Below are 10,408 nucleotides of genomic sequence, written 5' to 3' on the forward strand. Positions count from 1 at the left end.
GCGAGCGTCGCAGATTTTAAGCCGACTACTGTGATTGGCACAAACAACTATATAACGCACACTTATCGCAGGGTCGAGACGTGCAAGTACGTTTATCTGAATATTCGATGAAGTTTCACAGCTCGCAATGACAAAATATTAGTGCGATAAGATGCACTTCCTTGCGAAAGGCCGAATGAATTGCGCTTATAGAATCGATTGTAGAGGAAGAGAGAGAGAGAGAGAGAGAGAGAGAGAGAGAGAGAGAGAGAGAGAGAGAGAGAGAGAGAGAGAATTTGCATGAAATTGAATATTTAATTTCCTAAGATTAAACGGTGACCTCACGATACCCTCAATTTTTTATCTTTATTTTATTTCCATTATTTTTTCCCATTATTTTTGAAGCAGATTGCTGCAGACGCGATATCCAGAGAGATCCAGATCTTTCAATTTACCTTACGACCGCTCGCTGACAATAAATAAATCAATTCGCCCGATTCCAATCAAGACAATGATGTCCTTTAAATTCACGCGAAATTGAACGGGCGAACAGATTCGTCCATCTCTCTCGAGGAAAGTTCCGGCGAAGACCATAAGTTTCCAAATGAAGCATTGCTTTATCTTCGTCTCGCCGTTTTGTTTGTTATCTTTTTTAATTAAATGATAAAATGACACAGCGATAACGCGTCAATTACGACTTTCCAGAAATCGTGCGTAACTGTATTTTTGGCGCTTCGTGCAGGATGACGAGCGCAGCAGCAGGGAGCATAAAAAGCGCGAGCAAAATGGGAATCACTGCGTCGCTGAGCCTCTCTCCCAGTCCACTTACGCATATCGTCGTTGGAACCACGTTGACGTCTCTCTGGCATCATCATCATCATTGGCAGCCTCCGCCGCCGCCTCCGCCCCCGCCCCCGCTGCCGCCGCCGCCGCCGCCGCTGCCGCCGTCGCCGCCGCCGACTCTACCGCCTCTGGCGATAGCAATAAAAGAGATCGCCGACCGGTACTCTAGTAGTACTCCTCGCGTATTCCTCGGGATACGTGGTCGTGAAAGCGTTTCGTCAACGAACCGAAGCGTGAAGATAAGGCGTTTCGCCTCCAAGCCCACTTGGCGAAGCAACCTTGTAAGCAGTCCACTCACGCGGCACTCGGCGGCCGGCTGTAAGGAAGCACGTAAGGACCTCTCTCGCAGAACCGGTGTGCGCACATTGTGTGTGCACAAGGCGACCCAAGGACTCCCACGACCTACGACCTGCGAGGGCAATCTGAACGCGACACACGTAAAGGAGAGCGAACTTGACCCACATCTAGGAGATACGTCGAAGAACACGCGATTCAACTGTGACAAGAGCTGTGACGGAGAACTGCGAAGGATTCGACGAGGATCGTAATCACAAGGTCCGCTCACACAGGTCAGTGTTGATCGTCGAGCTAGAGCGAATCACTCTCTGTTTCTTTTACTCTTCTCTTCCTCTTCCTCTCCCTAGATTTTAAAGAGTTCCTATTAGAAAGAAACAGCGAGTAAAACCTCCTTCGCTGGAGTTTGTGTACCGTGCAGGTAGCCAGTGGTTGGTATGGAGACGCTAATGGTATCAAACCATTAAGTGTGCTGATGTTATCGCGCGTTTCCTGCAGAACCGAAGGTCTCGCGTCTCATTATTTTTTGTCGTCAATATTCAGGACACAATTACTGATGGATGATGGCGATAGAATAGAATGATTTGTTATATCGATATCTGAATGCCGAGTGTCTCTCGCGGAGAAGAACTGCCATTTCCTTCCTAAAGTAAACGTGTTTAAGTCGTTGGTACAAAAAACAAGAAGAAAATGAGAAGAATGATTTAAGTTTCGTGTTTGTGCAGCAACTTGTGTTTATATTACGTCTCATGCTTCATGTATAGTGTGCCTTTTATGGTTTTGATATAACCGTCGTCCGGGATAATTACGCTCCTGTCATCGGTAGAAGTGGTGGAAGTAAAATTGTATAATAGAATGTGATTGTAGTAGTAGCGAGTCCTGTCGATACGTTGCTGAACGCGCTTTCCGCGAAACGGAGTAACGTCCTCCTTTGCGGAATAACGCTTTAGATTATTATCCTTCCTTGTTCACTCAATTTAATTATAGCTGTCGCTATAATTACAAGCTAGATCTATCCTTAATACATAATCCTTTGTGCACGAGAATCTCTCGTTATTATTCGGGCGTGTTATTGTTGAGAAGCGAAACAGCTACGTGTGGTACGACATTTTTCAATGCAGCGCAAAGCGGAGAATATGCAACATGTAATATAAATTAGCCGCGCCGCCTCTTCACTTTCACCGATGACGACCTTCGAGATAAAATCGAGTCCTGTTTAGAGGCGATATTTTTGATAACTGCGAGAACGTCTTTTTTTCTTTCCGCAAAATTATAGATGAAATAAAAATAGCGTGTAAAAAGAACAAAATAAAATTGACAAACAAAAGACGAATATAGCGGCTCTGTGGAAAATAACCGAATAAAGTATCATGAATAATCGATCATATAATACTGAATAATAAATAATCGCTCATAAAATCACGGGGAGAGGAAGTTTTAAGGATTTTCAAAGCTGTTAATCAATTTCGAGAATCGCGAGTTGTCCGACATCGTTGAATCCCTTCCGATTCGTTTTCATTCATTTGTTGAGTCCTCAAGGAAAACTTAGACGGCAGTCAGTTGGAAATTGCAATGAGAGCTGAGATTATTTAGATTCTAGAGTACAGAATGTTGTAAGAGTTCGCCAAACACGTGTCTCTCGTCACGCACGAGGAAACGTATATGGACATTGACACACAACCGACTTCCGTCGGGGATAAGAATACGAACTAGAACGAATAAATGAAGGAAAAAAAAAGTAAAATCAATAGATCGAACACAATTCTGAACGGAATAGAACACTTCGCATCGTTAGTTAACTTTCAGGTGGGAATTCCAACTGTTGAAGACGTCACTACTCGATATAAATGCATTGCGTCATCTTGTAACGCCCGACACGCGACACATCGCGGCGAGATGCGTAGCAAAAATTGATTTTGTTTATTTTAAACGCGTGCACGCCCACACACACACACACACACACACACACAAGCGGAATATCCCCGAGATGATTGAGTGTCAGCCACGGGACTTTTCGCTCGAGTTCCGCGCGGTTGGTCGTTACACTCGGCGAAAAGCGCTTCGGAAATCACCTTCCGCGGAAATCTTTCCGTGACATTGAGCACGTCCATGTGATTAACATTCGTAATTGAATAATTGAATAATAAATAATTGAATGCCATTACTTCGTCTCGGGAATAGTCTGACGGGTGCGTTGTGCTCATCTGCAGCTTAACCCTAATCAATGTGTGTTCACTCGCCACTCCTCTGGGAATTCCCAACGGCATTATATGCGACTTGAGACCGCCTCTTTGAGAGTGAGAGACAAAGAACCGTGTCTTAAAGATCTGCGCCTCTTTAAGATCATACCCTTACACGCAGGTATTATATCCGACACGCCCAGAGATGTCGGGTTATTCCTGGCATAAATTTCCGAACACCGTCTAAAGTTAATTACTAACCACAAAGGAAGCATTCTCGGCTTCGTTGCCGTGTTCATTGTAGAATCTAGAGTAACAGCGACCCTTTGTCCAGGTCCTCAATAGAGACTGACGAATATTAACGCGACAAGAACGCACTTTTCTTCGAACGTAGAATCAGTTTATTTGCGTATCATGCATGTAGTAAAAATCTTACCAACCGCGCGTTATACTAAAGTAATTAAGGAATTTACTTTATTTTAATAATCAGACGAAATATTTAATCCTGGGAAAGTCGACTGACTTTTTAAATTTTTCATTCTCATTGGTAGAATTAAAATCTGAAATAAATGTAGCAATTGATTTTCAACGTTGTTCCTTCAGGGAACAAAAAAAACACACAGTTTGTATTTTGAGTCTGACAAAACCATTTCTCGCCTAAATATTGATGTAACGTTACTGTTAATTGATACTCTCAACTAAGCGATTTCTTCTCTTCTGAATTCTTTTTATTTTCTAGACTCACGTTGTCTTATGTCGAACGAAACATCTCACAAGTGAATTGCGTAAAACGCTAATATAAACGTAATGTATTTTCGACGGTGTTTTCTCTTTTCCTTCTTCGCGCGTAACGCAATCGATATTAAGATATGCGCGTTATTTCTGAATAATAGTGAATACAGGATGCAGAAAACACTGGATGACTCCATGTTGAGCGCTAGATAAATGATCGTGAGACTATTAGCTTTAATGGACGCTGGAGGAACAAGACGTTAACTTAGTGACGCGCCTGCACACGATGCGTCAGGATTATGCGGCTCATTGATTATACTAGGATATCCTAAATTTTACGTGATTTTTCTCGGAAGTATCAATGTTGATCAAGATAATTATACGCTTCTGTTTAGTTGTTAGTCCGATACTTCCCAATACAACTTGAAGCGGCGCACGCAGATTATTAACATTTCGAGATTGTCAGCGCGATTTAAACAACGTTTAAAAACTCACAAATAAACCCGATAGAATCCGGCCAGTAACTTTAAGAATTTAATTTAAACCAGTACGCGTATGGAAATAATGCGGATGATGATGCTATAAATTAATCAATGAAGATTCAGTTGTCATTTTTAATTGCGACGTATCAAATGCGATCTTTCGCGTTTCGCGCATATTTCCTGGGTGTAGATATATTTATCGAACTACATTTCCGTACAGTGGTCTCATTAGTCCTGCCTATCTCTACATAATGAGAGATACGTCTGGCACGATTAATTATGTTATTCCAAATCAATGGCACCGTGAGTATCGCTTGGGAAGTGATGCGAGAGCCGAAGTGTCCTAGAACTCCCGGATGTTCTTTCAGTCGGAGTTTTGGCCAATTTTAGAATGCCACGCTTGCCTCGGCGAAAAGAGATACCATGAGATTACACTTCCGGGGGATTTGAAATCAAATCAGTTCGACGCGATTCGAGGCAGAACGCGTTGAACATTCTTCTCTTTCACGCTAAAGGCTCACCAAGCGGTAAAAAAAATAATCGGTTTGTAATTTCTCATCAAAATCACCCAAATTTACGCGATTACATTTTGTATCTTTAATGGACATTGAGTACAGTATTGAGAGAAATCGATAAATAAATATTCTTGTTTCTGCACGACGTGTAGTTTCAAAGGTCCGCTCCGACAGGGTCACATTAATCGTCGTTAATTTTGGTATTAACAAAATCACAATTCCGCCGTCTGACTGATATTTTACGAGTACGATACGCAAAGTGAGCAAAAGACACTCGACGCGTTCTCGCATCTTCCCTCATGCGTGATTTAGGCCACTCGTCACCGTCATTATCATCTCGCTATTTACTCTCGATGATACATTAATATTGATAATAACGGTGCATGTACACCACGATGTACGATGCCGTGTATCTTGCGTTTACGGATAGAACGATATATATTTCTTAGAATATGCTTGTTGGCGTTCGTCGATCGTTCATGTAATACGTATGTACATACATGTATGAACGAGTGACGAGCAACGAGTAATTATATGAAACTTGTGCCAATAGGTGTGATTACGGTTACGATACTCGGCCGCTAATCGTCCGCGATGGATGCGGAATTTACGATCGCCGTGCATATCGGAGACTCCGTTTCCACGTACTTTCGTTAGTTGAATTCCTTGAAAAGCTGACACTCATCGAGCACGCCTCTGACATGCAACGTATCTGAATGCTATCTTGTTCTCACACCTGATAGTTAAAAGTGACGGAATGTTTCTACGTAGTCCTCTGTCATCGATCGGCCTTACCATGCATCTGGCATCATCCGGATACACCCAGCGAGAACTGAAACACGTTTGATGTATTTTAAAATAGTACCTAAAATTATCATACTTGTACTACACTGAAACTTCAAACCATCCCACTTTATTTGCGGTAATTTTCAAAGCGCTTCTTCGTCCGCAAGAAATTCATGATCCCACAAGACGATTCTTTCCCGTCGACCACCACCTTGATTTTACCCCGGTTTCAAGATCTCACAAATCATCCCCGATCTTTTGCCGCTTTGCAGGAAAGGATGACGCGAGCGTGGCTGTTGTTGTTCGGCCTTCTGGCGTTGGGTCACTGTCAGATAATTTACCCGGATCAATATGAGATAATGAAGGCGGCGTCGAATTCACCTTACCCGTACCCGAGCGACGAGCGTATCTTGGGTACCAGCAACAGAGAGCCGGTACAGGATGTTCAGCAATATGCAGCCGCAGCTCAGGCAGCATCAGGACGTCCATTATTTGCCGCATCCCAAGCACCATCACAGCAACCATTATCTGCCCCGTCTCAGGCAGCGTACTACCCCCCGGCGACGATCACAACGCCGGTACCCAGCCCGCAATCTTTGCCGCAAGATTGGGGCACTCATGTAAGTCGTCAGCAGCTTGTTTGCACGCTGCGGCTACAGGACAAACCGTGAAAATAATGAAAAAAGCAGAGGAGACAACAACCGGCAGTAAGCCCGCGAGAATATCCGATCGCGAGTACTATGCGGTTGTTTTTTTTCGTTTTTCTACAAAGAGAAGACCTCGAAGTTGTTGCTCTTCCACTTTTCATTTACCAATCGGCAGCGCCACTCCGCAACCTTGAATTTCAAATCTAAGATATCAGAACAGTTCCAACATCTCAACTCGAATTTCCATATGTGACTAAAATAGTGGCGGATCGGTTTCAGGTGAACAACATTATAGCCAAGGGCATCACGAAGTTTACCTTGGACTTGGACAAGGCGATTTACAACTCCAAAGAGACTTCGGCGGCCAGCCGAAATCGTCAAAACTCGATCTTCTCGCCGCTCAACATAGGCGCTGCCTTATCGGTGGTGCTATTGGGATCCGCTGGACGCACCTTCGATGAGGTGTCGCGGGTGCTCGGCTTGGAGACCGGCGTCGACATATCCCAACACTCGGAAATCGTCCATCAGATGTTCGGCTTGCTGCTAAACACCGTGAATTATAGAGTCGCGGAAGGCAACGGGCCGCGCGTCTCTACCGCCAGCGGTATCTTCGTTCAGGTATTTCATTTACAGAGTCATTTACATTTTACGATTATTCGCGATCGCGAAATGTGTCAGCACCGAAATCTCCAGGTGGAAGGAAGAGTCTTCCGTGTTTGCAGAGAAGAGCTGATTTAATGCGACACGAGAAGCTATACGAACGAATGTTGAAGCGTTGATAGCCTCTCAGCTCGCGGATGAGCGGGAACAATTTATACGTGAACTGAATTTCAAGCATGCGGCGGTCTTCGATCGTTCATCTTTTACTCGATGTTTCCAGGAAGGATTCCCCATTCGCCCCCAATTCCAAGCGATCAGCCAGAACGCGTACAAGAGCGAAGTCATAAACCTGGACTTCCGCAACAGAGGTGAGGAAGCGGTGAAGACGATCAACAATTGGGTGAAGCAACGAACGATGGAGAAGATCTCCGGCATAATATCGCAGGCACCAGATCCCCAGACTAACGTGATACTCGCGTCGGCGCTTTACTTCAACGGCGAGTGGAATCAGCACTTTATAAACTCCGCTACGAGAAGGTATAAATTCCTGCAGTTTACGCGGACTAATCGCGATAAGATGCAAACCTGTTTTTGCCAGATCATTATTATACGTTTCGCGGCAACAACTGTGACGTCTTGTTACAGGAGGCCATTTTCCGTCGAGCCGAATGAGTCGGCGATTGAGATAGATATGATGTACAACGGTGGTTCGTTCCCCTTTTACGAGGACAAGTCACTCGGTGTTAAAGTAGTGCAGCTGCCCTACAAAGGATTGGAGGTAAGAGATTGCGTATTAACATGGCAATCAATGTGTAAACGCGATGTTGAAGCGCGATATCGAACTTATTCATAAAATAATGAGGTTGTTTACAAAAGAACTGATCAGTCTATTCGATGTATCTGCAGATGTCCATGTACGTGCTCCTGCCGAAAGCCGAAGGCGCCACCGCCCTGAGGAGCTTCAGCAACCAACTGACGACGGAAATGATCGAACACTTGATGAACAACCTTAAGAATCAGACTTGCGTTATCGGTCTGCCGCGCATGAAGCTCTCGAGTTCGTTGAGCTTGAAGAAAGCACTTACCAGTCTAGGTCTACGCTCGTTGTTCAATCCCCATAGCGCGGACCTGAGTATCCTGTCGAGCGGCTACGGCGCTCAACCGGTGGCTGCTGCCACGGGACGTCCTTATGATCCACTAGCAGTGCTGCCACTCGTAAATACACAAACGATACGGCCGCTCGCGAGTCCTCAAGCAGCATATCGTCCTCAAACAATCACATCGAACATAACGCCGCGGCCATATACGATACCGCAAACGCTGCCGCAGGCAATATCGCAAAACATGTCGCGAACATTACCGCAAAACCAACAGCAGGCATTGTCGAATGTGCTGTCGCAAGCTATACCGCAAGCCTTGCCGCAAGTGTCGAGCCAAGCTATGGACAACGACAACAACAACAACATCTTGATCTTCTCGCGATTCGATCCAGGTGAAAACGACGCTGTGACCGGCGGTGTGAGGAGAAATTATTTCAGGTACGAGGATAAGCCACGCAGAGTTGCCGTGGAGCAATGGGGCACGGGTTTTCACATTCGAAAAATTCGCAGAACACGCCGCGACACCGATGACGGACGTGACGATGACGCGTCTCGACTGACGTACGTTGCCAAGGAGGACCATGGGGACCTCCGTCGCGACAATCCGAACACAAAGTACGTTAGCCTGGAGGAGAACAAGTACCGCTTCCGGGAGGCTTCCGGCGAGGAGAAGCGCACGGGCCGGAAGAGACGTCAGGTCGCTCGACCCATGGACCAGAGTTTCCTCAAGTTCATCCAGAGCCAGAATTTCCCATACTACGGCCTGGATGACTTGCGGAACAAAGGGCAACTGACGAATCCGGGTCTGTTCGCCGATGATGTACTGCACAAGGTAGAGATGGAAGTGTCGGAACGCGGTACTGAAGCCGCGGCGTCGACTTCCGTAATCCTCGAGCGCGATGGTAATCAGAAGCGACTGATCGCCAATCGGCCTTTCCTCTTCTTCATCCGGCATGACCCGACCGGGCTGATCCTCTTCTGGGGGACGGTAAACACGCCAACTCCGAATTACTCCGCCGTAAGATGAGACCAACTGCGGCGAATGTTCTCGGGGATTTACAGAGTTCCTCTTCGATAATTCGCGCTCTCGAGCGAGTACTAGTGAGTGCGCACGCACGCATACATACACACATACACAACACACACACACACACATACACAACATACACATTCGCACATTCGATTATTTTCTACGTATTTATATATTCGTCTCTTTCGACTCGAGCAAATGTAATTATCTTCGTACCTCTACATTTTCCTCGTCTTTTTTTTGTATTTTGTGCTGCCGCACACATCGCTTCTGCCTTGAGCTTATCGTGCTGTCACGTCGAGCATCGTTTTGCTTCTACTTCTCACTGTATTCTATTTTATTATTTATCATACGTTCGTGTCTCATGCTTCTGGCAGTATTATCGTATAGTACGTCGATAAATTCGAGTCAGAACGCGTTCTTCCCCGGTGTAGCTTGAATATGTATGAATGAGCGACGTTCGGATTTTAACAATTTTAAACATTCGGATTTTGATGGTTTTGAGGCGATCGAGACGTTAGTTTACGAACAACATCGAGAATGTCAATTTCAAATGCAGAAATGCGCGAAATTATGTCATCTCCATCTTCCGATCAGGAAACAACGAGACATGTTTATGAAACACTTGGCAAAAGTTACGTAAGGACTTTTGTTCCGTTTTTTCTCTTCTACTTCATTTTTTGCTTTTGATTCAGATGACAAAAGGGGATTATAAATATATCAAGGAAATTTATATATTTATGCGTATTTGTACGTTTACGTTTTATACTCAAATGTTGCAGATAAATTCTGCATACGACTAGGTGTTAAATATGTTCCTTTCAACCACAATCTTCAGCAATGTCTGCATTTGAAATTACAAAAACACAAACGCGGAAAAAGAGACAAATATATATCATAATATTTTGTTTTATAATATTGAAAAAGTAATAAATATTATATAAATATGAAAATATGTAACCAATACCTTCTTTCTTGACTTTCTCTCTACCGGAAGAGTCCGACGAAAAATTATTTTTCATTTCCAGATCGTTATATCACCGACGAGTAGTGGTGACTTGTTCTTCTTCTTGCACGTTGGCAACTGTCGTCATCAGATCGTTCGTTGCTTTTTCGATATCATCTCGGCGCGTGCTTATTCGTTACATATCTGTAATAAATAGTTCGGTTGTTGCGAACATCGCAAAATGGTATGGGAATTTTATATTTATCTTAATCCG

General features: G+C 44.4%; 1 protein-coding gene across 2 annotated transcripts; it reads left to right on the forward strand.

Annotated features, from left to right (window-relative positions):
* The first annotated feature begins 962 nt into the window (after nucleotides 1–962).
* Nucleotides 963–9,717, forward strand: LOC105185580 (alpha-2-antiplasmin). 2 transcript variants are annotated; one of them, XM_011145190.3, is made up of 7 exons: nucleotides 964–1,391; nucleotides 6,084–6,431; nucleotides 6,738–7,076; nucleotides 7,339–7,595; nucleotides 7,704–7,836; nucleotides 7,965–8,596; nucleotides 8,669–9,717. In XM_011145190.3, the coding sequence occupies exons 2-7, from the start codon at nucleotides 6,090–6,092 to the stop codon at nucleotides 9,183–9,185; spliced, it is 2,220 nt and encodes a 739-aa protein (XP_011143492.1). In that variant the 5' UTR covers nucleotides 964–1,391; nucleotides 6,084–6,089; the 3' UTR covers nucleotides 9,186–9,717. The 2 variants fall into 2 exon arrangements, with proteins under 2 accessions (XP_011143491.1, XP_011143492.1); XM_011145189.3 differs by having other exon boundaries at nucleotides 963–1,391; nucleotides 7,965–9,717.
* Nucleotides 9,718–10,408: the final 691 nt, after the last annotated feature.

Source organism: Harpegnathos saltator, unplaced genomic scaffold (genome assembly GCF_003227715.2).
Source record: "Harpegnathos saltator strain DR-91 unplaced genomic scaffold, Hsal_v8.6 scaffold845, whole genome shotgun sequence".
Classification (NCBI taxonomy): domain Eukaryota; kingdom Metazoa; phylum Arthropoda; class Insecta; order Hymenoptera; family Formicidae; genus Harpegnathos; species Harpegnathos saltator.

Bases quoted from the DNA above. Each gene is read 5' to 3' on its own strand.
- LOC105185580 (XM_011145189.3), top strand. From the start codon at position 6,090: ATGACGCGAGCGTGGCTGTTGTTGTTCGGCCTTCTGGCGTTGGGTCAC. The intron at 7,077-7,338 runs GTATTTCATTTA...CGATGTTTCCAG, and splicing joins CCAGCGGTATCTTCGTTCAG to GAAGGATTCCCCATTCGCCC. The intron at 7,837-7,964 runs GTAAGAGATTGC...ATGTATCTGCAG, and splicing joins TGCCCTACAAAGGATTGGAG to ATGTCCATGTACGTGCTCCT.